Source organism: Lithobates pipiens, unplaced genomic scaffold (assembly GCF_037356315.1).
Source record: "Lithobates pipiens isolate NorthernLeopardFrog02 unplaced genomic scaffold, aLitPip1_a1.2 Scaffold_22, whole genome shotgun sequence".
NCBI classification, from domain to species: domain Eukaryota; kingdom Metazoa; phylum Chordata; class Amphibia; order Anura; family Ranidae; genus Lithobates; species Lithobates pipiens.
The window spans coordinates 350,385,437-350,412,990 of NW_027507784.1; the positions used below are offsets into that span (position 1 = coordinate 350,385,437).

General features: G+C 54.9%; 1 protein-coding gene across 1 annotated transcript in view; it reads left to right on the top strand.

The window, feature by feature from the left end:
* LOC143925764 (solute carrier family 35 member F5-like) overlaps positions 1-26,675 on the top strand; it is a 38,946-nt gene extending 12,271 nt beyond the window's left edge. The window contains 6 exon segments of the mRNA XM_077450211.1: positions 1,640-1,744; positions 2,503-2,662; positions 12,345-12,435; positions 17,713-17,867; positions 22,702-22,792; positions 22,868-26,675. Of these exon segments, the coding sequence (XP_077306337.1) occupies positions 1,640-1,744; positions 2,503-2,662; positions 12,345-12,435; positions 17,713-17,867; positions 22,702-22,786 (596 nt within the window). The 3' untranslated portion in view covers positions 22,787-22,792; positions 22,868-26,675.
* The last annotated feature ends 879 nt before the right edge of the window (positions 26,676-27,554 follow it).

The window sequence follows — 27,554 nt, forward strand, 5'->3', positions numbered from 1 at the left end:
GGGGCGTTCCCGGTGTCGTCGGGTGGCCGGGGGCGTTCCTCGTGTCATCGGGTGGCCGGGGGCGTTCCTCGCGTCATCGGGTGGCCGGGGGGCGTTCCTCGCGTCGTCGGGTGGGCCGGGGGGCGTTCCTCGCGTCGTCGGGTGGGCCGGGGGCGTTCCTCGCGTCGTCGGGTGGGCCGGGGGCGTTCCTCGCGTCGTCGGGTGGGCCGGGGGCGTTCCTCGCGTCGTCGGGTGGGCCGGGGGCGTTCCTCGCGTCGTCGGGTGGGCCGGGGGCGTTCCTCGCGTCGTCGGGTGGGCCGGGGGCGTTCCTCGCGTCGTCGGGTGGGCCGGGGGCGTTCCTCGCGTCGTCGGGTGGGCCGGGGCGTTCCTCGCGTCGTCGGGTGGGCCGGGGGCGTTCCTCGCGTCGTCGGGTGGGCCGGGGGCGTTCCTCGCGTCGTCGGGTGGGCCCGGGGCGTTCTCGCGTCGTCGGGTGGCCCGGGGCGTTCCTCCTCGTGTCATCGGGTGGCCGCCGGGGCGTTCCTCGCGTCATCGGGTGACTCGGATAAGCCCAGGTAGTAGAGAACTTGTGCTGTCAGCGGAGTTCCCTCTCAGTGGGTTCTCTATTGAAGCTCCTTCCAGCTCCCGGCTGTCAATCTCCTCTCACATGTGGACATGAAGTGACCCCCTTTGTGCCCCCCCTATATTGTGTCCTCTCTCTTATTCCCTTATGGTGAGGGATAGACAGGAGGAACCCTAAATTCTGCTCATGGCCCCCTTGGCACCCATCATAGGCAGCCCTGAGTTCTATCCCGACCACCATCCACATCATCCCAGTGGTGGGAAAACAATGGCGGTTTCTATTGGGTGATGAAATTCATGGCCTGGATCCGTTATAAACAGCAGATAAATTGCCCCACCAGAGATCTCCCTCTACCATTCAGGGGACATCCTGTAATCCGCAGCACTCCCCCAATATCAGAAACCTCTCTCCGTGCCAACAGACCGCATTCCATATCCTGTTTAAATGATTCCAAATCTTTATTGGATTACAGAAGTAAAATATTCCATCATAACAACCAGTCTTGTGTTAGCGAGGTCGTGTCTTCATTTTATTGCAGTGGTACATAAAAGAACAGCCCAACATGTTTTCCCCAGAGGGGCTTCTTCAGGGTGACAACCGCTTGATACTTTAAGACCCAAAGTTTATCGTTCATCTGTTTAAAAAGGAAATTTAGGCCTCCTATTGGTGTCCGACCACAGGAGGGACAATAAGACCAGAAATTGTGGTAGCAATATAGACCACAAGAGGGCGCCCACACAATGGAGACATTGGTAATCCGCCTCTGGGTCACCTGATGACCACCGGACACAACATAGAGCCGGAGCCACGTTATCTTATGTACCGAGGACAAGATTGTGGTAACACAAGCTGGGTTTATTTTATTTGTTTAATCCAGTAAACTTTTTGAATAATTTTAAGTATATGGAATCCCATATCCATTTATCATGAGGAACTCTGAATGTAAACTTTCTACTTGGCTTGTTACTAAGACATCATCTGAATGATCCTATAAAGATCTCCATAATCTATATACTGCCCCCCTATCAGATCTCTGTGTATAGTATATGATCTATATACTGTCCTCCTATCAGAAATCAGGCTCCCTGTGGTCTCTGCTCGGCGCTCTGCTCTACGCCGTTTACATCGTTATGATAAAGAGGAACGTCGATCGCGAGGATAAGTTGGACATTCCCATGTTTTTTGGTAAGTGACATATAAAGTTGTTGTCTTTGAAAGAATTGAACATGTTAAGGTTACTAAGTCATTGTTTCACAACAACCAATCATATTGGGGTTAGGGGAAAAAGGGCAAATCGTATTGGTTGTTACTCCTCCAGTCTCTGCCTCTAATGATCTGCGCCCTGCTCTTCCCCCAGCCTCTGCGCCCTGCTCTGCTCTTCCCCCAGCCTCTGCGCCCTGCTCTGCTCTTCCCCCAGCCTCTGCGCCCTGCTCTGCTCTTTCCCCAGCCTCTGCGCCCTGCTCTGCTCTTCCCCCAGCCTCTGCGCCCTGCTCTTCCCCCAGCCTCTGCGCCCTGCTCTGCTCTTCCCCCAGCCTCTGCGCCCTGCTCTGCTCTTCCCCCAGCCTCTGCGCCCTGCTCTGCTCTTCCCCCAGCCTCTGCGCCCTGCTCTGCTCTTCCCCCAGCCTCTGCGCCCTGCTCTGCTCTTCCCCCAGCCTCTGCGCCCTGCTCTGCTCTTCCCCCAGCCTCTGCGCCCTGCTCTGCTCTTCCCCCAGCCTCTGCGCCCTGCTCTGCTCTTCCCCCAGCCGCTGCGCCCCCTGCTCTTCCCCCACCAGCTGCGCCCCCTGCTCTTCCCCCAGCCTCTGCGCCCCCTGCTCTTCCCCCAGCCTCTGCGCCCCCTGCTCTTCCCCCAGCCGCTGCGCCCCCTGCTCTTCCCCCAGCCTCTGCGCCCCCTGCTCTTCCCCCAGCCTCCGGTTCTGATGATCTTTGTCCTTTTCGTGTTGCAGGTTTTGTTGGACTCTTTAATCTCCTCCTGCTGTGGCCCGGATTTTTCTTGCTCCATTATACACAGCTGGAAGCCTTTGAATTTCCTAATAATCTGGTGTGGATGTACCTGGTGATCAATGGCCTTGTGGGCACTGTGCTGTCCGAGTTCCTCTGGCTCTGGTAAGTATCGCCGATCGGCCCTTCCTTCATAAGACTTCTAATTAGTGATGTGTATCGCCTTGTCCAGGTTCCAGTCTGCCATAGAGGAATGACAGCTGGGATCTGATTGGTTGCTGTAAGTGACCTCCTGTAGCATGTGCAGATCTTCTGTCCAGTACTGACCTGTGAGGTGTGCTCTGGATTCTGGTGCAGCTTGTCTGTGGGTTTTCCTGTTACATGTGTTAGTCCTGTGCAGTCTGGATGGGGTCCTATTAATGGGGTCTTATTTCTCTATTGTTCATTGAAGGACACAGCTTTACTTCACAGATGGGTCAGATGCCGCCACCTTCAGGCACTAGATGGCGACCCTCTGGTGGTGGCCAAACCCCCCATTTGTAATACAGGATTTGGGACAAGGGCTTTCCCCGTCTGCCATTTCCACAATGCTGATGGATCAGAAGTCTACGTTCAGTTGCCCGCATTCTGGCCTTCCTACAAGAGGTGTGAATCACCGGTTGGCTCTCGGCACAGTGGAGTGCCGGCTCTCTGCTTGGCTGTTCCTTTTCCATGATCCTGAGCCTCTTTTTCCCTGGTTTATACATTTCTTCAGGGGTTCACTCAGGTGGCCCCTCTTTCTAGGCCCCCTTTATCACTTTGGGACCTGAATATTGTCTTATTGGGAATATACACGATATGCCCCTCTCTAATTTATCTCAAACGATGGCCTTGGCGGCCATCATGTTGGCTTGTCTGGTCTTTCAGCTCATGGCTCTTTTCTCCAGTAACCCCTCTTGGTGTTGAATAGTGTCAGGAGTCAAGGTGGTTCCTCATCCTAGACGGTCAGATAGTGATGTTGGCTTTTGTAACACAACAAAGATCTCATTTTTGCTTCTTTGTGTCCCCATCCCTCTCATCCGAGAGACGTGGCCCTTCCTTGCCGGAAGATGGTTAGGACCATTGGAGTCCATTGCTCGGTTACAGCCTGTATTCGGAAGTCTGCTGATCGTTCCGGAGGGTTCTAGATGAGGACAAGCTGCCTTCTCTTCCATCACTTCCAGATGTTTTCATGGACCAGTGACCTTGGCGTGCGTTCTTTAGGGCTGCGAGGCGCCATTTCCGATTACGGCACGTTCTGCTTCTGTTCAGGTTTGGAAGGCGACTACTTGGTTGTCACTTCTCACCTTTGACAAGACTTAGAAGGTTGTTGTAGCCGCCCAAGTAGATGCCAGATTTGGCCAGAGAGTTTTGCAGGCGTCAGTTTGAGTTCTTCCAGGGGGTGGGTTCGTTCTTCTCCTGTTATTTGGTTCTAGGCCCTATAGCGTGTAGGTTTAGGAGATATTTCTTGGACCTACAGGTAAGCCTTAATCTAGGCTTACCTGTAGGTCAAAGTGGTTTGTAAGGGTTTACAACCACTTTAACCCATGCTTTCAGTTTAGTTGTATGTAGCGTCCTGCTCCTGAAAGTGGCCGCATCAAACCCATTCATGAAGAAGAAAAGCTGCGTCCTTCAATGAACTACGAGGAAAGGAATTTATGGTGAGGAACAAATCCAATTTTCTCTTTCATTCACTGATGGACACAGCTCCATTAGTCTTGACCGTAGGGTTATTACGCCACCTTCAGGAGAGGACCAGGCAGAACATGTAACACATGTGAAAAACAGCAGAACTTTAGGGGGCGATCCCTCTGGTAATAACCCCTCAGCCAGGTTCCTGCAGCTCAGTTTTTTTCTGCCTAGTGAAGGAGAAGGACATAGACTCTCTGCCGGCACCATCAGTCCTGGGGATTTTCTTCTGGATTTTGCTTTTTGCATAAGATATTGATCCTGTGATCCATTAATAACAGCCGGCTGGGTGACAGGCTGGATAATATAGATCCTTGTAGTCTCCCCAGCCTGGCCATCGAGCGTGTGCAGACTAGAGCTCCGCACTGGGTCGGCCACAACATGCCCCTCAGGCTCCAGGGGTGGCCGGTGAGCACATGCTCCGGGGCACACATATGACCGGACTACCGATGTCTTTGCCACAGTGTGCCATGGCCAGCAGCCACCCCATACTGCTCAGGTGTGGGTCTGTGGTGCGATGCCTACAGCTCGTCCGGATGGTAAGTACAGCTCTTCCTGCCTCAGTGGGACAGAGCAGCTGGGCATTCCCTGGGAGGTCGATGTCCCTGTATCCCCCCCTCCCCCCATGGGGGATGCCGCATGACTGGGCTGTAGTGCGGGATATGTACCTGGGCCAGGGGTCCTCCGGGGGGGGGCTCTGATCCTTGGCTGGGGGTTGCGCTGGCTGTCTGTGTCCATATGCTGTCTTCTGTCTCTCTGCTGGTGTCTGTGGACTCTGCATGTGCTGCCGCCATAGCGCTGTCCACCTCCATTTTCTGTATAGTCTCTGTGTACAGCATGGTCAGCAGCCATTTTCTGTTGGCCTCTGTGAGAAGCATGGTCAGCAGCCATTTTCTGTTGGCCTCTGTGAGATGCATGGTCAGCAGCCATTTTCTGTATAGCCTCTGTGAGAAGCATGGTCAGCAGCCATTTTCTGTTGGCCTCTGTGAGATGCATGGTCAGCAGCCATTTTCTGTTGGCCTCTGTGAGAAGCATGGTCAGCAGCCATTTTCTGTTGGCCTCTGTGAGATGCATGGTCAGCAGCCATTTTCTGTTGGCCTCTGTGAGATGCATGGTCAGCAGCCATTTTCTGTTGGCCTCTGTGAGAAGCATGGTCAGCAGCCATTTTCTGTTGGCCTCTGTGAGATGCATGGTCAGCAGCCATTTTCTGTATAGCCTCTGTGAGAAGCATGGTCAGCAGCCATTTTCTCGGAGCCACAGCACAGTTTTTCTCCACAGCGCTGCTCCCTGTGCCTCAGAACAGCGTTTTGTGTTCCTGGAAACTTGTGAGCTGATACAGCGATCAGAAACCGCACGGTGCAGCACTCGGTCAGGGTGGTGAGCCCTGCGGTGGGGGCTCCTCAGTCTGTTAGTAGCTAGGAGGGTGGGAGTCCGATAACGCCACGGCGGTGACATATGTCAACCATCAAGGAGGGACAAGGAGCTCGGCTGTATCCTTCGGTGGGCAGAGTGGCACGTACCGGCCCTGTCGGCCATATACATTCCGGGAGCAGAAAACTGGCAGTCGGACTATCTGAGTGGCCAGATGCTGGACCCAGGAGAGTGGTCACTGTATCTGGAGGTGTTCAGGTTTCTTTGCCTGCGGTGGGGCACAGCAGATGTGGATCTTCTGGCCTCTCAGCTCAATCGAAAGGTGCGAAGGTTCATGTTCAGAACAAGAGATCCTTGGGCGGACGCGTTGGTGGCTCCATGAGAGCAGTACCGGCTGATTTACGCCTTCCCTCCGCTCAAACTGTTGCCTTTTCTGCTCCGCAGAGTGGAGGCCGAGGGGATTCCAGTAATACTGATCGCCCCCAGATTGGCCCCGGTGCCCTTGGTATGCCGATCTAGTACGCCTGGTGGCAGGTGCCCCTTGGCAGTTGCCAATGCAAGAAGACCTCCTATCGCAAGGTCCAATACTCCATCCTGCTTTACAGTCACTGGTTTTAACGGCATGGCTATTGAGAGCCAGGTGCTGAGGAACCGGGGTCTGCCGGACTCTGTAATGCCCACTATGCTGAGGGCACGGAAATCTTCTACTCGGAAGATCTACCATTGTAAGTGGAAGGCCTATATTGCCATGTGTGAGGAGATGGGGTGGCGTCCGCTCACCTATTCCGTTTCCTGGATCCCGCTGTTCTTACAGCGAGGAGTGGATCAGAAACTGGCCTTAACCACTTGCCGCCCGCCCGCCCTATTACAAATTGACGGCGGCAAAGTGGTTTCATAATCCTGATCGGCCGTCATATGACGTGCTCAGGATTATAAGCCGATGCGCGCCCCCGGGGGCGCGCATCGCGGTGATCGTTGTTGCGGGGGGGGGGGGGTCAGTCTGACACCCGACAACTACGATCTCGGTAAAGAGTCTCCGACGGTCCCAGTGTAAATAGGAAGAGCCGGTGATCGGCTTTTCCTCACTCGTGTCTGTCAGACCTGAGTAGAGGAGAGCCGATCGGCTGCTCCTCTGACAGGGGGGTCTGTGTTGATCGATTATCAGCACAGCCCCCCCGAGAATGCCCACACTGGACCACCAGGGACGCCACCAGACCACCAGGGATGCCCAGGATAAGGTATGCCACCCTAGACCACCAGGGATTCCAGTCAGTGCCCATAATGGATGCCAATCAGTGCCCACAAAGGGCATCACTGATTGGCATGCATTATTGTTTGGCACTGGCATCCATTAGTACAGTATATTATAATACAATGCCGCCTATCAGTGCCCATCCATGCCCACCTGTGCCGCCTACCCATGCCCACCTGTGCCGCCTATCCATGCCCATCCATGCCGCCCATCCATGCCAGCTATCAGTGCCAATTTGTGCCACCTATCAGTACCCATCAGTGCCGCCTATCAGTGCCGCCTATCAGTGCCGCATATCAGTGTCCATCAATGCCACCTCATCAGTGCCACCTCATTGCTGCCCATCAGTGCCGCCTTATCATTGCCCATCAGTGCCCATCAGTGAAGGAGAAAATTTACTTATTTACAAAGTTTTGAAACAAACAAAAAAAAAAAACCTTTTTTTTTTTTGAAGATTTTTGGTATTTTTTTATTTAGCAAAAAATAAAAACGGCAGAGGTGATCAAATACCACCAAAAGAAAGCTCTATTTGTGGGAAAAAAATGATGCAAATTTCATTTGGGTACAGTGTAGCATGACCGCGCAATTGTCATTCAAAGTGCAACAGCGCTGAAAGCTCAAAATTGGTCTGGGCAGGAAGGTATTTAAGTGCCCCCCCCCCCCCCCCCCCCGGTATTGAAGTGGTTAAGCACCATCAAGGGACAGATATCCGCCTTGGCTGTCTTTTTCCAATGCCCCCCCCCCCCCCCCCCCCCCGGCATCTCACTCATTGGTGAGCTCTTTGTGCAAGGGGATCGGCATGTTCTCCCTCCGGTGCGACCGCCTCTACCTCCGTGGGATCTGAACCTGGTGTTATCGGTGCTTCAGAAACCGCCGTTTGAGAACATCAGGGAGATCCCCTTGTTGTCTCCTCCTCAGAAGGTGGTCTTCCTAGTCACTATCACATCGGCCAGGAGGGTTCCTGAGTTGGCGGCCTTGTCTTGTAAGTCGCTCTATCTGGTTCTCCACAAGGATAAAGTGGTGCGTCCCGTGACCTTCTTTTCTTCTGAAGGTGGTTTCGGCCTCCCATCTCAATGAGGACATCGTGTTACCATCTGCGTCCTAAGGAGGTGGCCCTCCATTCTCTGGACGGGGCCCTAAGGGTATATCTGTCTGCCACGGCTCCCTGCCGGAAGTCACTCTCTGTTTGTATTGGTCACTGGTCCAAAAAAAGGGGCTGGCGGTTTCGACGACCACCATTTCCAGGTGGATCAGACAGATCGTGGTCCAGGCTTATGCCCTGAAGGGGCAGGTACCCCCTCTTTCCTGTCACGGCCCATTCCACCAGGGCAATTGGGACCTCCTTGGGCTTTCTGACATCAAGCGCCTTTGTCTCAGGTGTGTAAGGCGGCGACTTGGTCATCCTTTCACTTTCACTAAATTCTACAAAGTTGAAGTGAGCGCATCTTCTGGTGCCTGCTTTGGCCGCAAGGTTTTGCAAGCAGCCGTGCGATTTACACTCCTTGTGAGAGAAGTCACATTTGGATTGTCGGTGTATTCTGATGCATATGTTGGCCGCAAGTTCTGATGCGGTTGGTTCAGATGGTGACCCCTCCCCCATTAGGGAGCACCTCTGGTTGGGGGTGAAGTTATCTTGCTGTTCCCACCCCTCGTTATGGCGCTGCTTGGGGACGTCCCTACGGTCAAGATTACTGGAGCTGTGTCCGCCGGTGAACAAAAGGGATAATAGGATTTTTGTACTCACCGTAAAATCCTTTTCTCTGAAGTTCATCGACGGACACATCTCCCTCCCCTCCTACTGGGTTACGTTATACTGCTTGTTGATGTACTGAGCTGCAGGAAGCAGACTGAGGGGTTATAGCCAGAGGGACGTCTACATGGTGAGGCGCTTCACCACCTCATCAAAGAGAACCGAAGAAAGAAATCGGGACCATTCTGACCACCGGGGACACCCCGCAGCACCGCTTCCCCCCCCCCCCCCCCACCGGGGACACCCCGCAGCACCGCTTCCCCCCCCCCCCCCCCCACCGGGGACACCCCGCAGCACCGCTTCCCCCCCCCCCCACCGGGGACACCCCGCAGCACCGCTTTCCCCCCCCCCCCCCCACCGGGGACACCCCGCAGCACCGCTTCCCCCCACCGGGGAGATTTAGAAGGTTTATTTCATACTGTGGGGGGGAGAGGCAAACAACGCTCACCACATGAGGCTACAAGCAGGGGGCCACATATAGTGTAATATATTTATTAAAAAGTATCGATTATAACATAAAAAGGTAAAAGGCTTCATCCAAATACCATCAAAATGATTGTCAGGACAAATGAAACCACAAATGGAGCCGCCAGTTTCCAAGCATGGACGTGGCGGTGAGACGTTGGCGTGTAGCTCCTGGACGTGGCGGTGAGACGTTTGCATGTAGCTCCTGGACATGTTGGTGAGACATTGGCGTTTAGCTCCTGGACGTGGCGGTGAGACGTTGGCGTTTAGCTCTTGGACGTGGCGGTGAGACGTTGGCTTGTAGCTCCTGGATGTGGCGGTGAGACTTTGGCGTGTAGCTCCTGGACATGGCGGTGAGACTTTGGCGTGTAGCTCCTGGAGGTGGCGGTGAGACATTGGCGTTTAGCTCTTGGACGTGGCGGTGAGACGTTGGCGTGGTAGCTCCTGGACGTGGCGGTGAGACGTTGGCGTGTAGCTCCTGGACGTGGCGGTGAGACATTGGCGTGTCGCTCCTGGACGTGGCGGTGAGACGTTGGCGTGTAGCTCCTGGACGTGGCGGTGAGACGTTGGCGTGTAGCTCCTGGACGTGGCGGTGAGACGTTGGCGTGTAGCTCCTGGACGTGGCGGTGAGACGTTGGCGTGTAGCTCCTGGACGTGGCGGTGAGACGTTTGCATGTAGCTCCTGGACATGGCGGTGAGACTTTGGCGTGTAGCTCCTGGAGGTGGCGGTGAGACATTGGCGTTTAGCTCTTGGACGTGGCGGTGAGACGTTGGCGTGTAGCTCCTGGACGTGGCGGTGAGACGTTGGCGTGTAGCTCCTGGACGTGGCGGTGAGACATTGGCGTGTCGCTCCTGGACGTGGCGGTGAGACGTTGGCGTGTAGCTCCTGGACGTGGCGGTGAGACGTTGGCGTGTAGCTCCTGGACGTGGTGGTGAGACGTTGGCGTGTAGCTCCTGGACGTGGCGGTGAGACGTTGGCGTGTAGCTCCTGGACGTGGCGGTGAGACGTTGGCGTGTAGCTCCTGGACGTGGCGGTGAGACGTTTGCATGTAGCTCCTGGACATGTTGGTGAGACATTGGCGTTTAGCTCCTGGACGTGGCGGTGAGACGTTGGCGTTTAGCTCTTGGACGTGGCGGTGAGACGTTGGCTTGTAGCTCCTGGATGTGGCGGTGAGACTTTGGCGTGTAGCTCCTGGACATGGCGGTGAGACTTTGGCGTGTAGCTCCTGGAGGTGGCGGTGAGACATTGGCGTTTAGCTCTTGGACGTGGCGGTGAGACGTTGGCGTGTAGCTCCTGGACGTGGCGGTGAGACGTTGGCGTGTAGCTCCTGGACGTGGCGGTGAGACATTGGCGTGTCGCTCCTGGACGTGGCGGTGAGACGTTGGCGTGTCGCTCCTGGACGTGGCGGTGAGACGTTGGCGTGTAGCTCCTGGACGTGGCGGTGAGACGTTGGCGTGTAGCTCCTGGACGTGGCGGTGAGACGTTGGCGTGTAGCTCCTGGACGTGGCGGTGAGACGTTGGCGTGTAGCTCCTGGACGTGGCGGTGAGACGTTGGCGTGTAGCTCCTGGACGTGGCGGTGAGACGTTGGCGTGTAGCTCCTGGAGGTGGCGGTGAGACGTTGGCGTGTAGCTCCTGGATGTGGCGGTGAGACGTTGGCGTGTAGCTCCTGGACGTGGCGGTGAGACATTGGCGTGTAGCTCCTGGACGTGGCGGTGAGACATTGGCGTGTAGCTCCTGGACGTGGCGGTGAGACGTTGGCGTGTAGCTCCTGGACGTGGCGGTGCTACACGTTGGCGTGTAGCTCCTGGACGTGGCAGTGAGACGTTGGCGTGTAGCTCCTGGACGTGGCGGTGAGACATTGGCGTGTAGCTCCTGGACGTGGCGGTGAGACATTGGCGTGTAGCTCCTGGACGTGGCGGTGAGACGTTGGCGTGTAGCTCCTGGACGTGGCGGTGAGACACGTTGGCGTGTAGCTCCTGGCTGACCTGATTCATTTGTACGTCACAATCGATTTTAATGGTATATTGGTGGGGAGAAGCGGTGCTGCGGGGTGTCCCCGGTGGGGAGAAGCGGTGCTGCGGGGTGTCCCCGGTGGGGAGAAGCGGTGCTGCGGGGTGTCCCCGGTGGGGAGAAGCGGTGCTGCGGGGTGTCCCCGGTGGGGAGAAGCGGTGCTGCGGGGTGTCCCCGGTGGGGAGAAGCGGTGCTGCGGGGTGTCCCCGGTGGGGAGAAGCGGTGCTGCGGGGTGTCTCCGGTGGGGAGAAGCGGTGCTGCGGGGTGTCCCCGGTGGGGAGAAGCGGTGCTGCGGGGTGTCCCCGGTGGGGAGAAGCGGTGCTGCGGGGTGTCTCCGGTGGGGAGAAGCGGTGCTGCGGGGTGTCTCCGGTGGGGAGAAGCGGTGCTGCGGGGTGTCTCCGGTGGGGAGAAGCGGTGCTGCGGGGTGTCCCCGGTGGGGAGAAGCGGTACTGCGGGGTGTCCCCGGTGGGGAGAAGCGGTACTGCGGGGTGTCCCCGGTGGGGAGAAGCGGTACTGCGGGGTGTCCCCGGTGGGGAGAATGGAGCTGTTGACCACATATGAGGGATCCTGTTGGTACAAAACACGCATGTTGCTGCTTTCCTCCGGCAGCTTTAATGTCGGCAAGTTTTAGTTGTGCTGACGTGTGGTGGAGAGGATTCCTATTGGTTGGTGGAAGACACGTCTGATTTGTGGGTGGAGCTTTGGAGTTCTCTGGAAGATTCAGAAGTCTCTTCACACCTTTTACACCTTCCAGATTTTCTCTGGGAGTCTTCATTGGTCCTCCTGAGTCTTCATCCTCTGATCTGATTGGTCCTCCTCCTGAGACGGAGTCTTCATCCTCTGATCTGATTGGTCCTCCTCCTCAGAGGTGTAAATGCTTTGGAGCCTCTCATTGGCTGCTCTTCCTCACCTGCACCTCTTAGTCCGGGTTCCTTCTTGGACGTGTTGCTTCTAGAGACTCGCCCAGTTCTTGTTGAGCACATCGGTGTTGACGGGAATTTTTCTTTTGGGTTTGGTTCCCTCTGGTGGTGAGGCTTTCCTGGTGGATTTGGGCATCGCTTGTCCCTCCATGCCCCCCCCCCCCCCCCCTCTGACCGGTTCTCCGTCTGATAAGGGACTCAATCCAGACAATGTATTTGTAGATGATTGCTGTACTGCCTTCTAACCACCAGATGGTGACAAAGAGCCATAAGTGTGTCCTCCTGGCCGTGTTGAGGGGTTGGTGTGCGGCTCGGCGGGGGCCCCATGTCCCCATCCAGTGTAATGATAGGTGATCTTTGTGTGTTCCAGGGGCTGCTTCCTGACCTCGTCTCTGATTGGCACCCTGGCTCTGAGTCTTACCATCCCCCTCTCCATCATCGCTGATATCTGCATGCAGAAGGTACCCCAAATCTCCTGTATACCATTTTCTGTGTGTGTGTATATATCCATCTCACCAAAAGTATTGGGACACCTGCCTTTACACACACATGACCTCTAATGACCCCCAGTCTTCGTCCGGAGGGTTCAATATTGAGTTGGCCCTTTGCAGCTATAACAGGTTCACCTCTTCTGGGAAGGCCGTCCACAAGGTTTAGGAGGGTGTCTATGGGAATGTTTGACCATTCTTCCAGAAGAGCATTTGTGAGTTCAGGCACCGATGTTGGACGAGAAGGCCTACCTCGCAGTCTCCGCTCTAATTCATCCTAAAAGTCTTCTATGGGGTTGAGGTCAGGACTCTGTGCAGGCCAGTCAAGTACCTCCACCCCAAACTCGCTCATCCATGTCTTTATGGACCTTGCTTTGTGCGCTGGTGAGCAATCATGTTGGAACAGGAAGAGGCCGTCCCCAAACTGTTCCCACAAAGTTGGGAGCATGAAATTGTCCAAAATGTCTTGGTATGCTGACGCCTTAAGAGTTCCCTTCACTGGAACTAAGAGGCCAAGCCCAACCTCTGAAAAGTAACCCCCCCACCATAATCCCCCCTCCCCCACTCCATAATCCCCCCTCTGACACCATAATCCCCCTCCCCCACTCCATAATCCTCCCTTCCCCCACACCATAATCCCCCCTCCCCCCACTCCATAATCCCCCCTCTGACACCATAATCCTCCCTCCCCCCCACTCCATAATCCCCCCTACCCCCACTCCATAATCCCCCCTACCCCCACTCCATAATCCCCCCTCCCCCACTCCATAATCCCCCCTCCCCCCACTCCATAATCCTCCCTCCCCCCCACTCCATAATCCTCCCTCCCCCCACTCCATAATCCTCCCTCCCCCCACTCCATAATCCTCCCTCCCCCACTCCATAATCCTCCCTCCCCCCACTCCATAATCCCCCCTACCCCCACTCCATAATCCCCCCTACCCCCACTCCATAATCCCCCTACCCCCACTCCATAATCCCCCCTCCCCCCACTCCATAATCCCCCCACTCCATAATCCTCCCTCCCCCACTCCATAATCCTCCCTCCCCCACTCCATAATCCCCCCTCCCCCACTCCATAATCCCCCCTCCCCCCACTCCATAATCCCCCCACTCCATAATCCTCCCTCCCCCCCACTCCATAATCCTCCCTCCCTCCCCCCACTCCATAATCCTCCCTCCCCCCCACTCCATAATCCTCCCTCCCCCACTCCCCCTCCTTCACCATAAGCCCCCCGCCATTAAATGATTTGGACCAGCGCACAAAGCAAGGTCCATAAAGACATGGATGAGCGAGTTTGGGGTGAAGGAACTTGACTGGCCTGCACAGAGTCCTGACCTCAACCCCATAGAACACCTTTAGGATGAATTAGAGCGGAGACTGCGAGGTAGGACTTCTCATCCAACATCAGTGCCTGAACTCACAAAAGTGCTTCTGGAAGAATGGTCAAACATTCCCATAGACACCCTCCTAAACCTTGTGGACGGCCTTTCCAGAAGAGGTGAACCTGTTATAGCTGCAAAGGGCCAACTCAATATTGAACCCTCCGGACTAAGACTGGGGGGGGGTAATTAAAGTTCATGTAAAGGCAGGTGTCCCAATACTTTTGGGAATATCATGTATGTATATCGTTGTGTAGGGCCCGGAAGTAGGCGGAGTCTCGCTGTCATGATTATACTGAATGAAGCGGTGAAGATCCCGGCCGGTGTTGGTACATAAGGCCTAAACCTCTCCTCTTCTCCTGCGTTCCTCTGTGATCGGGGGAGGGGGGCAGACGTGTTTGTATGTTTTAGACCCTCAGTCAGGTGTCTCCCCTCTGGGTGGATTAGCCCTCTCTGTTGGTGATGGGAGATCCCCCCCTCCCACCCGGACCTCTGATGTGATCTAACCCCCCCCCCCCCCCCCCCCCCCCCGAGACCTCTGATGTGATAGAAACCCATCCCCCCCGACCTCTGATGTGATCCAACATACCCCCCCCCCCCCCCCCCCCGGGACCTCTGACATAATGCTCCCCTCCCTCGGTCAGTGTTATTAGGGGATTCTCCAGTATGGTATGGTTGTTCCTGATGCCCCCCGGTGTTCTGTTTGTCGGGTGGTGTGTTCCGGGTCATTAGCGGTTCCCACCAAACATCAACAAAGAACAATTCCCAGCTCACTTACCAGCCAGCCGGCAGCAAACCCCAATTGTCCATCTGACGGTTCACGTTACACACGGGGGCTTTAGTTTGCACACATTTGCAAATATATATATGTTGTGATGGACCCCGCACTCTAGAGGAGTATGTCCGCCGTATACTCTTCCCTTGCTGGTACCAGCACAATCCAGGGTCCCTTAGCCACCCAGTCACTTGTCCAGACGTCGGTATAGGGGGGTAAGAAATAGACGACTGTTTATTCAAACACCGGTACAAAGAGATCTACACTCAGGGGGGCAATCCCCCCTTCTTTACATAAGGACACAGGGCGGGGTAAACTACATTCAGTAACAAGGCATTGGGCCTAGCTCTGAGGAAAGGGGTGCGCCCCCGAAACGCGTTGGCTGTACCCCGTGTTCTGTGCCTGCCCATGCACAGTTTTTATAGTACCCTCTTTTATATAAAGATTTCTTCTTATTGAATGATCTCTGGTAACGCACTAGGTGCCGCGCCTTCCATGTCTGATTTTCTTGTAGTTCCTTTCAGATTCCCCATCTGAGGAAGTCCCGCCCACCCCGTTCTGGACACCCATATATACCTTTCACACCACAGCTTTATCTGACGTCTGTTACTCCTCACCTCGGGAGACCTATTAGAGCTGGAAGTGACCTCTACACAGAGAGGAGGGGCTGCAGGAGAAATCCCCCCCCCCTCCCCCACCAGCTAATCCACATAGACATCCCATAATACTTTGCTCCCAAGGCAGACAGAAACGATAGACCAATGGGATACAGGCACTTCACCATCACATGGCACCCCCACCCCCACCCCCACCCCACCTCACACTATCTAGCAATGGACTATGAGACTCCTACAATATTCCAGCAGTCGGAAAGGTGGAATTATTTATCTTCATATATTCTGGAGGGATATTGTTCAGAAATATTACTGTCCAAAGTGAAAGATCCCTTCATTCCATCAACACAAACCACACACATAGAACCCGGGATAACGGGGGTAACACAAACCACGCATCTAGAACCCGGGATAACGGGGGTAACACAAACCACACACATAGAACCCGGGATAACGGGGGTAACACAAACCACGCATCTAGAACCCGGGATAACGGGGGTAACACAAACCACACACATAGAACCCGGGATAACGGGGGTAACACAAACCACACACATAGAATCCGGGATAACGGGGGTAACACAAACCACACACATAGAACCCGGGATAACGGGGGTAACACAAACCACGCATCTAGAACCCGGAATAACGGGGGTAACGCAAACCACGCATCTAGAACCCGGGATAACGGGGGTAACACAAACCACACACATAGAACCCGGAATAACGGGGGTAACGCAAACCACGCATCTAGAACCCGGGATAACGGGGGTAACACAAACCACACACATAGAACCCGGAATAACGGGGGTAACGCAAACCACGCATCTAGAACCCGGGATAACGGGGGTAACACAAACCACACACATAGAACCCGGAATAACGGGGGTAACACAAACCACACACATAGAACCCGGGATAACGGGGGTAACACAAACCACACATCTAGAACCCGGGATAACGGGGGTAACACAAACCACACACATAGAACCCGGGATAACGGGGGTAACACAAACCACACACATAGAACCCGGGATAACGGGGGTAACACAAACCACACACATAGAACCCGGGATAACGGGGGTAACACAAACCACACATAGAACCCGGAATAACGGGGTAACACAAACCACACACATAGAACCCGGGATAACGGGGGTAACACAAACCACACACATAGAACCCGGGATAACGGGGGTAACACAAACCACACATCTAGAACCCGGGATAACGGGGGTAACACAAACCACACACATAGAACCCGGGATAACGGGGGTAACACAAACCACGCATCTAGAACCCGGAATAACGGGGGTAACGCAAACCACGCATCTAGAACCCGGGATAACGGGGGTAACACAAACCACACACATAGAACCCGGAATAACGGGGGTAACGCAAACCACGCATCTAGAACCCGGGATAACGGGGGTAACACAAACCACACACATAGAACCCGGAATAACGGGGGTAACGCAAACCACGCATCTAGAACCCGGGATAACGGGGGTAACACAAACCACACACATAGAACCCGGAATAACGGGGGTAACACAAACCACACACATAGAACCCGGGATAACGGGGGTAACACAAACCACACATCTAGAACCCGGGATAATGGGGGTAACACAAACCACACACATAGAACCCGGGATAACGGGGGTAACACAAACCACACACATAGAACCCGGGATAACGGGGGTAACACAAACCACACACATAGAACCCGGGATAACGGGGGTAACACAAACCACACACATAGAACCCGGGATAACGGGGGTAACACAAACCACACACATAGAACCCGGGATAACGGGGGTAACACAAACCACACACATAGAACCCGGGATAACGGGGGTAACACAAACCACACATAGAACCCGGAATAACGGGGTATCACAAACCACACACATAGAACCCGGGATAACGGGGGTAACACAAACCACACACATAGAACCCGGAATAACGGGGGTAACACAAACCACACACATAGAACCCGGGATAACGGGGGTAACACAAAGAGTCCGGGGTGGTTGTACGGTGAGTCTGGTTAGTGCAGACCCCACTGGGGTTCTCGGTCACCCTGTGCCCCTAATAGACACAGGGTGACTTAGACATAGGAGGGGCCGGGGGAGCTGGAAATGGGTTTCAAGAGCTTTCTAAGGTGAGATGGGTTCCACAAACCCCCCACCCAAAGTGGCTCCAGTCACATGTGTAAACTGCAGAGGCCATGACCAGGGACCCCAATATTATCTGCAGTCCTAACTCTCCAGAGGAGATCCTGGTTGTAGTATTTCAGCCGTGGTCTGTCCGTGGTCGTAGTATTTCAGCCGTGGTCTGTCCGTGGTCATAGTATTTCAGCCGTGGTCTGTCCGTGGTCGTAGTATTTCAGCCGTGGTCTGTCCGTGGTCATAGTATTTCAGGCGTGGTCTGTCCGTGGTCGTAGTATTTCAGCCGTGGTCTGTCTTGTTGCAGGTGAGCTTCTCCTGGGTTTTCTTTGCCGGCGCTCTCCCTGTCTTCATCTCCTTCTTTATTGTGACGTTGCTCTGCCATTATAACAACTGGGATCCAGTCATGGTGGGCATGCGGAGGATCTTTGCCTTTGTATGTCGGAAGCATCGGCCAGTAAGGTAGGTGTGTGTGTGTGTGTGTGTGTGTGTGTGTGGGGTAGAGGTGTGTGTGTGTGGGGTAGAGGTGTGTGTGTGTGGGGTAGAGGTGTGTGTGTGGTGGGTGTGGGTGTGGTAGGTGTGTGTGTGTGGGTGTGGTAGGTGTGTGTGTGTGGGTGTGGTAGGTGTGTGGGTGTGGTAGGTGTGTGTGTGTGGTAGGTGTGTGTGTGTGGTAGGTGTGTGTGTGTGGTAGGTGTGTGTGTGTGGGGTAGGTAGGTGTGTGTGGTAGGGGTAGGTGTGTGTGTGGTAGGTGTGTGTGGTAGGGGTAGGTGTGTGTGGTAGGGGTAGGTGTGTGTGGTAGGGGTAGGTGTGTGTGGTAGGTAGGTGTGTGTGGTAGGTGTGTGTGGTAGGGGTAGGTGTGTGTGTGTGGTAGGTGTGTGTGGTAGGTGTGTGTGGTAGGGGTAGGTGTGTGTGGTAGGGGTAGGTGTGTGTGTGTGTGGTAGGTGTGTGTGTGTGTGGTAGGTGTGTGTGTGTGTGTGTGTGTGTGTGTGTGGTAGGTGTGTGTGTGTGTGGTTGGTAGGGGTGTGTGGTAGGGGTAGGTGTGTGTGTGGTAGGTGTGTGTGGTAGGTGTGTGTGGTAGGTGTGTGTGGTAGGTGTGTGTGGTAGGTGTGTGTGGTAGGGGTAGGTGTGTGTGGTAGGTAGGTGTGTGTGGTAGGTAGGTGTGTGTGTGTGTGGTAGGTGTGTGTGTGTGTGTGTGGTAGGTGTGTGTGTGTGTGTGTGTGGTAGGGGTGTGTGTGGTAGGGGTGTGTGTGGTAGGTAGGTGTGTGTGGTAGGTGTGTGTGGTAGGGGTAGGTGTGTGTGGTAGGTAGGTGTGTGTGGTAGGTAGGTGTGTGTGGTAGGGGTAGGTGTGTGTGGTAGGGGTAGGTGTGTGTGGTAGGTGTGTGTGTGGTAGGGGTAGGTGTGTGTGTGGTAGGGGTAGGTGTGTGTGTGGTAGGGGTAGGTGTGTGTGTGGTAGGTGTGTGTGGTAGGTAGGTGTGTGTGGTAGGTAGGTGTGTGTGGTAGGTAGGTGTGTGTGGTAGGGGTAGGTGTGTGTGTGTGGTAGGTGTGTGTGGTAGGTGTGTGTGGTAGGTAGGTGTGTGGTAGGTGTGTGTGGTAGGGGTAGGTGTGTGTGGTAGGGGTAGGTGTGTGTGGTAGGGGTAGGTGTGTGTGGTAGGTAGGTGTGTGTGGTAGGTAGGTGTGTGTGGTAGGTGTGTGTGGTAGGGGTAGGTGTGTGTGTGGTAGGGGTGTGTGGTAGGGGTAGGTGTGTGTGGTAGGTGTGTGTGGTAGGGGTAGGTGTGTGTGTGTGGTAGGTGTGTGTGGTAGGTAGGTGTGTGTGGTAGGTGTGTGTGGTAGGGGTAGGTGTGTGGTAGGTAGGTGTGTGTGGTAGGTGTGTGTGGTAGGGGTGTGTGGTAGGTGTGTGTGGTAGGTGTGTGTGGTAGGGGTAGGTGTGTGTGTGTGGTAGGTGTGTGTGGTAGGTAGGTGTGTGTGGTAGGTGTGTGTGGTAGGTAGGTGTGTGGTAGGTAGGTGTGTGTGGTAGGGGTAGGTGTGTGTGGTAGGTAGGTGTGTGTGGTAGGTGTGTGTGGTAGGGGTAGGTGTGGGTGTGGTAGGTAGGTGTGTGTGGTAGGGGTAGGTGTGTGTGTGGTAGGGGTGGGTGTGGTAGGTGTGTGTGTGGTAGGGGTAGGTGTGGTAGGGGTAGGTGTGTGTGGTAGGGGTAGGTGTGTGTGTGGTAGGGGTAGGTGTGTGTGTGGTAGGGGTAGTTGTGTGTGTGTGGTAGGGGTGGGTGTGGTAGGTGTGGGTGTGGTAGGGGTAGGTGTGTGTGTGGTAGGTGTGTGTGGTAGGGGTGGGTGTGGTAGGTGGGTGTGGTACGTGTGTGTGGCGGGTGTGTGTGTGGTAGGGTAGGTGTGTGTGTGGTAGGGGTAGGTGTGTGTGTGGTAGGTAGGTGTGTGTGGTAGGGGTAGGTGTGGGTGTGGTAGGTAGGTGTGTGTGGTAGGTAGGTGTGTGTGGTAGGTAGGTGTGTGTGTGGTAGGGTGGGTGTGGTAGGTGTGTGTGGTAGGTAGGTGTGTGTGGTAGGGGTAGGTGTGGGTGTGGTAGGTAGGTGGGTGTGGTAGGTAGGTGTGTGTGTGGTAGGGGTAGGTGTGTGTGTGGTAGGGGTAGGTGTGTGTGTGGTAGGGGTGGGTGTGGTAGGTGTGTGTGGTAGGTAGGTGTGTGTGTGGTAGGGGTGGGTGTGGTAGGTGTGTGTGTGGTAGGGGTGGGTGTGGTAGGTGGGTGTGGTACGTGTGTGTCGGGTGTGTGTGTGTGGTAGGGGTAGGTGTGTGTGTGGTAGGTGTGTGTGTGGTAGGTGTGTGTGTGGTAGGGGTAGGTGTGTGTGTGGTAGGGGTAGGTGTGTGTGTGGTAGGGGTAGGTGTGTGTGTGGTAGGGGTGGGTGTGGTAGGTGTGTGTGTGGTAGGGGTGGGTGTGGTAGGTGTGTGTGTGGTAGGGGTAGGTGTGGTAGGGGTAGGTGTGTGTGGTAGGGGTAGGTGTGTGTGTGGTAGGGGTAGGTGTGTGTGTGGTAGGGGTAGTTGTGTGTGTGGTAGGTGTGTGTGGTAGGGGTGGGTGTGGTAGGTGGGTGTGGTACGTGTGTGTGGCGGGTGTGTGTGTGGTAGGGGTAGGTGTGTGTGTGGTAGGGGTAGGTGTGTGTGTGGTAGGGGTAGGTGTGTGTGTGGTAGGTAGGTGTGTGTGGTAGGTGTGTGTGTGTGTGGTAGGGGTAGGTGTGTGTGTGGCGGGTACGTGTGTGTGGCGGGTACGTGTGTGTGGCGGGTGTGTGTGTGGTAGGGGTAGGTGTGTGTGTGGTAGGTAGGTGTGTGTGTGTGTGTGGTAGGGGTAGGTGTGTGTGTGGTAGGTAGGTGTGTGTGTGTGTGTGGTAGGGGTAGGTGTGTGTGTGGCGGGTGTGTGTGTGTGTGTGGCGGGTGTGTGTGTGGTAGGGGTAGGTGTGTGTGGTAGGTAGGTGTGTGTGTGTGTGTGGTAGGGGTAGGTGTGTGTGTGGTAGGTAGGTGTGTGTGTGTGTGTGGTAGGGGTAGGTGTGTGTGTGGCGGGTGTGTGTGTGTGTGTGGCGGGTGTGTGTGTGGTAGGGGTAGGTGTGTGTGGTAGGGGTGGTGTGGTAGGGGTAGGTGTGTGTGTGGTAGGGGTGGGTGTGTAGGTGGGTGTGGTACGTGTGTGTGGCGGGTGTGTGTGTGGTAGGGGTAGGTGTGTGTGTGGTAGGGGTAGGTGTGGGTGTGGTAGGGGTAGGTGTGTGTGTGTGTGTGGTAGGGGTAGGTGTGTGTGTGTGTGGTAGGTGTGTGTGGTAGGGGTAGGTGTGTGTGTGTGTGTGGTAGGGGTAGGTGTGTGTGTGGCGTGTGTGTGTGTGTGTGTGGTACGTGTGTGTGGCGGGTGTGTGTGTGTGGTAGGGGTAGGTGTGTGTGTGGTAGGTAGGTGTGTGTGTGGTAGGTAGGTGTGTGTGGTAGGTGTGTGTGTGTGTGGTAGGGGTAGGTGTGTGTGTGGCGGGTGTGTGTGTGTGTGGTAGGGGTAGGTGTGTGTGTGGCGGGTGTGTGTGTGTGTGTGGTACGTGTGTGTGGCGGGTGTGTGTGTGGTAGGGGTAGGTGTGTGTGTGGTAGGTGTGTGTGGTAGGGGTAGGTGTGTGTGTGTGGCGGGTGTGTGTGTGTGTGTGGTACGTGTGTGTGGCGGGTGTGTGTGTGGTAGGGGTAGGTGTGTGTGGTAGGGGTGGGTGTGGTAGGGGTAGGTGTGTGTGTGGTAGGTGTGTGTGGTAGGGGTGGGTGTGGTAGGTGGGTGTGGTACGTGTGTGTGGCGGGTGTGTGTGTGGTAGGGGTAGGTGTGGGTGTGGTAGGGGTAGGTGTGGGTGTGGTAGGGGTAGGTGTGGGTGTGGTAGGGGTAGGTGTGGTAGGGGTAGGTGTGGGTGTGGTAGGGGTAGGTGTGTGTGTGGTAGGTGTGTGTGGTAGGGGTAGGTGTGTGTGTGTGTGTGGTAGGGGTAGGTGTGTGTGTGTGTGTGGTAGGGGTAGGTGTGTGTGTGGCGGGTGTGTGTGTGGTAGGGGTAGGTGTGTGTGGTAGGGGTAGGTGTGTGTGTGTGTTAGGGGTAGGTGTGTGTGTGGTACGTGTGTGTGGTAGGGGTAGGTGTGTGTGGTAGGGGTAGGTGTGTGTGTGGTAGGGGTAGGTAGGTGTGTGTGTGGTAGGGGTAGGTAGGTGTGTGTGTGGTAGGGGTAGGTAGGTGTGTGTGTGGTAGGGGTAGGTAGGTGTGTGTGTGGTAGGGGTAGGTAGGTGTGTGTGTGGTAGGGGTAGGTGTGTGTGTGGTAGGGGTAGGTGTGTGTGTGGTAGGGGTAGGTAGGTGTGTGTGTGGTAGGGGTAGGTGTGTGTGTGGTAGGGGTAGGTAGGTGTGTGTGTGGTAGGGGTAGGTAGGTGTGTGTGTGGTAGGGGTAGGTGTGGGTGTGGCGGGTGTGTGTGTGGTAGGTGTGTGTGTGGTAGGTGTGTGTGTGGTACGTGTGTGTGGCGGGTGTGTGTGTGGTAGGGGTAGGTGTGTGTGTGGTAGGTGTGTGTGTGGTAGGTGTGTGTGTGGTACGTGTGTGTGGCGGGTGTGTGTGTGGTAGGGGTAGGTGTGTGTGTGGTAGGGGTAGGTGTGTGTGTGGTAGAGGGGTGTGTGTGTGGTAGGTGTGTGTGTGGTAGGTGTGTGTGTGGTACGTGTGTGTGGTAGGGGTAGGTGTGTGTGGTAGGGGTAGGTGTGTGAGGCGGGTGGCTTGTTGTATCAGACTGATGGTGTCTCTTCCTGTGGCTTCATGATTTCTTTGTATCTCAGGACATCGGAGGACACAGAACAGACGCAGAGCCTCATCCCGCTGCACACCATCGGCCCCGAGGAGGACCCCGGTGGTCCCTCATAGTGGAGGGTGAGTGTTGTCAGCTGGAGGCGTGGCTTAGTGTTGTCATGGTGATATGATGATGACGTCTCTGCTCTTTTGCAGCTTTCCCTGGCGGAGTGACAATCTTTGGGGGACATTCCTTATACAGGACTGTTCATGCTGGACCCCCATCATCCACCCCCCATCATCCACCCCCCACCATCCATCATCCACCCCCCACCATCCATCATCCACCCCCCCATCATCCACCCCCCACCATCCACCCCCCACCATCCACCCCCCACCATCCATCATCCACCCCCCATCATCCACCCCCCACCATCCACCTGCCTTAATGAGCCCATCGCCAGCTGCTGAATCCGGGACACCATCACATCCCGCTGTATGCCGGAGTATCCAGCTGACTCCGCCCACTACCGACCACCTGAAACCGAAACCTGTCCGAATCGGACCTCCTCCGTACTGAGCCAGAACATTGTGACACCCATCCCCCCAACCTGTGTCCTGTCCAATCTCCTTGTATGTCTGTGTGTGCATCATGCTATGTGTGCGTGACCGTTCCATGACCAGTCTGACGATGGATGGTGGTGTGCCATGTGCACCATCCTGTGTAGGTGACTGTTCCATGAATGGAGGTGTGCGCGGTGTGCTCTGCGCTGTGTGACTGGAGGTGTGTGCAGTGTGCTCTGCGCTGTGTGACTGGAGGTGTGTGCAGTGTGCTCTGCGCTGTGTGACTGGAGGTGTGTGCAGTGTGCTCTGCGCTGTGTGACTGGAGGTGTGTGCAGTGTGCTCTGCGCTGTGTGACTGGAGGTGTGTGCAGTGTGCTCTGCGCTGTGTGACTGGAGGTGTGTGCAGTGTGCTCTGCGCTGTGTGAACGGAGGCGTGTGCTCTGCGCTGTGTGAACGGAGGCGTGTGCTCTGCGCTGTGTGAACGGAGGCGTGTGCTCTGCGCTGTGTGAACGGAGGCGTGTGCTCTGCGCTGTGTAGAGATGTGCTCTGCGCTGTGTAGAGATGTCACGGTTTCCTGCCCGCAGCCCCTCCCCCTCGCCATGCTGCTCTGTGATTTCCCGCGGAGTAGGGAGCGCTGTGTGGACGATTCTCGCTGCAAACGGTTAATGTGGAACTTCTAATCAAATTGCAATCTTGTTGGCGGTTTGGCCTGCAGTCACCTCTCCGCCGGATCGTATTGTTCCAGCGGGACCGGCTCATTTGCACTAAACAATCTTCAGCTGACGCGTTTCAATCACCATAAAGCAATTCTGGGCCGGCGTATTATTTCTGTGTTGTCAGGACGGAGAGATGAAGGCCGCACTAATAAGAATTATGTCAGGATGGGGGGAGGGAGCTGCACTAATAAGGTAACAAGTATAATGGCACGAGGAGTAAGATAACGATCGTCTTCTGGGAAATAACGAGGCCGCCGCAGACAATTTCCCTTCATTAAGGGGCACAGCAATTCCGAGACTTGGGTTATACTGCCACCAACAGGACCTTTTGCAAACAAAAAATTGTGGACCAGCTCAGTACATCCCCTCCCGCTGGCAGCGCTCCCAGTATAGCCCCGCCCACTCACAGCGCTCCCAGTATAGCCCCGCCCACTCCCAGCGCTCCCAGTATAGCCCCGCCCACTCCCAGCAGAGCCCCTCCCGCTGGCAGCGCGCCCGGCAGAGCCCCTCCCGCTGGCAGCGCGCCCGGCAGAGCCCCTCCCGCTGGCAGCGCGCCCGGCAGAGCCCCTCCCGCTGGCAGCGCGCCCGGCAGAGCCCCTCCCGCTGGCAGCGCGCCCGGCAGAGCCACTCCCGCTCGCAGCGCGCCCAGCAGAGCCCCTCCCGCTCGCAGCGCGCCCAGCAGAGCCCCTCCCGCTCGCAGCGCGCCCAGCAGAGCCCCTCCCGCTCGCAGCGCGCCCAGCAGAGCCCCTCCCGCTCGCAGCGCGCCCAGCAGAGCCCCTCCCGCTCGCAGCGCGCCCAGCAGAGCCCCTCCCGCTCGCAGCGCGTCCAGCAGAGCCCCTCCCGCTCTATGTGCTCCTATTGACTCCATTTTAAAGATCTCCAAGGTCAGTCTGCAGCTTTTACCTGTGCTTTTCCTATTCTAGGCTCCTTTAGCATTCCCAGGACCGCTAGGACCTTTCCCATGGACCTGCTCTTCCCAGTTGTCCTTTATGGAGACTTGAAGACCCCTGACAGGCTATTCGCACTTCCAAATAGGCTAGTAGCCCTGTCCCATTTGAGGAGGCATTTATTAAAAGGTGGGATGCCCCACTGTGGATCCGGCAGGATCTTGACTTGAGACACAGATTATCCCAGTGGAAGACCGACCTGCAATTGGAGGTTCTTTTCTGGCAGGAGGCCCTACCTTGACCCCCTGCTCTGGCCGAGACCTCCATTTCCCAAACTCTAGCTGACTGAGCTAAGGCCTTTAGAGAGAGTTTAGCTTGTATAGTAGCCATATTCTTCTGGAGCCTTGAAGTACGACGTGGATGTTGGTGGCCTCCTGTCTGACTAAAGAGTTCTTCTCATGTCCACTAAGTGTTATGCTGACCAATCATCATGGATAAAGCATCTGCTTCATATGCCCTACAAGGGACCGTTCCTCCTCAGAGCTGTACTGGACACCCTCCTTAAGAATGTCCTCAAAGGCAAGAGAACCGCCTGGAGCTCAGAATGGAAAGGTTCATCCCTCCTTGGAGGCCAATAACGTCTTTTGATACTTCCAGGCCTCCATCTTTAAAGCCTGGACTTCCAAGTCCCCTAAACCCTCAGATAAACCTCTTTCATCATGAGGGGGTGCCCCCAATTTACAAAGTAGGGGGACATTTGTTGGTCTTTGCAGACATTTGGACAGTCGGTTGCTTGGGTTCAGGAGGTGGTTTCTTGGTTGTAATACTCCCAGCCCCCTCTTCAGTTCATGTTTTCCAACCTACCATGTTCACAGATCTCCATGCAGCCCTCGTGGGTTTTCTGTAGAAAAAGGAACCCCGATACTTATGGCAGAATGGTTCCAGGGGTTCTCTATAAATGGTGACCTACTTCTCATTCCATATATAAGGATCCGTTCCACCCTTCCCTGTCGGGGGGCCACTCCACTGAATCTGTGGGGTCTTTTGGCATCATGGAAATGTTTTCTCAGATTTGGAAAGCCCCACCCTGGTCTTCTGTTGGAATGTTCTACTAAGTGAGTGGTCAGACCTCGTCTTGTGCCACCCTGGGGTGTAAGAGCCTTTAGGCGGCTCTTTGAGGGGCAGGCAATCCCCAACTCTTTTCTTTATGTAGGCCTGTTGGTGTTTTGTTGCCCTTCAGATGGACATCCCAACAGTCATTGAATTCCTCTCAGTGACTCTACAGAAAATAGGATCCATCTTTTGTACGTCTTTGAGGGATGCAGGTCCCACCTATCTGTCTATGATCGTCATACTGCTTTTCCACAAAACTTTGGCATGCTGGGCCTAGGAGGCGTTAAACTTGGTTGGTCTGCAGATTTTGTTTTCCAGTGTCCAGTCCTCATGTAGGTGGAAATATAACCAACAGCCTCTGAATTCCTGTGTCCCTCCATGAATTGCAAATGGATTTTATAGTAACAATTACGAGATCTCATTATTCCCAATACAAAGTCTGTGTGGCCTCCTCTGGCGGGATCGACTTCATTCTCCGTACTGATGACGGGGGTTCTGGACACTCGCCTTTGGCAAGCTGACCGCTAACCGCTCTTTGCTCCGCCCAGAGCTGATGGATGTTTCTGGCTGCTTAATATGAACAGTCTTCCCAATTCCTACAAACACTACAAACCTTCCAGACAGCATTGCGTCTCCCATAACTCTCAGCACTGGCCATGCCAGCTGCCTTCTAATCTCAGGATGATTTTGTGTTTTATGTAAAAATATTGTTGTATCAAATAAATCTGATGGTTTGTGAAGATTACGAGGCCTCCTCGTTCATGTGTGAGTCGGTTCCTGGGGAATGCCATGGGCAGAGGGAGGGGTCTCCGTCCTGGGGGTAAACGCCATCTGCGTTATGGGTGGAGTCCGTCTCCTCTTCTGAGGTGTAGGGGAGTCAGTGTTGGGTTCAGACCATACCGGGTTATGAATGGAGTAGGGAGTCACATTATCGGATAGTACCGGGTTATGGGTGGAGTAGGGAGTCTTGGTGTCTGGAATCAGATCGTACCGGTTTATGAGTGGAGTAGGGTATCGTGTCTAAATCAGATCGTACCATGTTATGGATGGAGTGGGGAGTCACGATATCGGAATTGGATCATATCGTGTTATGGGTGTAGTAGGGAGTCGTGGTGTCGGAATTGGAACGCACCATAGGGTACGTTTCTTTACATTGGTGATCAGTGGGAAGAATGTTCCTTACATTGGTGATCGGTGAGAAGAATGTTCCTTACATTGGTGATCAGTGAGAAGAATGTTCCTTACATTGGTGATCAGTGGGAAGAATGTTCCTTACATTGGTGATCAGTGAGAAGAATGTTCCTTACATTGGTGATCAGTGAGAAGAATGTTCCTTACATTGGTGATCAGTGAGAAGAATGTTCCTTACATTGGTGATCAGTGGGAAGAATGTTCCTTACATTGGTGATCGGTGAGAAGAATGTTCCTTACATTGGTGATCAGTGAGAAGAATGTTCCTTACATTGGTGATCAGTGGGAAGAATGTTCCTTACATTGGTGATCAGTGAGAAGAATGTTCCTTACATTGGTGATCAGTGGGAAGAATGCTCCTTACATTGGTGATCGGTGAGAAGAATGTTCCTTACATTGGTGATCAGTGAGAAGAATGTTCCTTACATTGGTG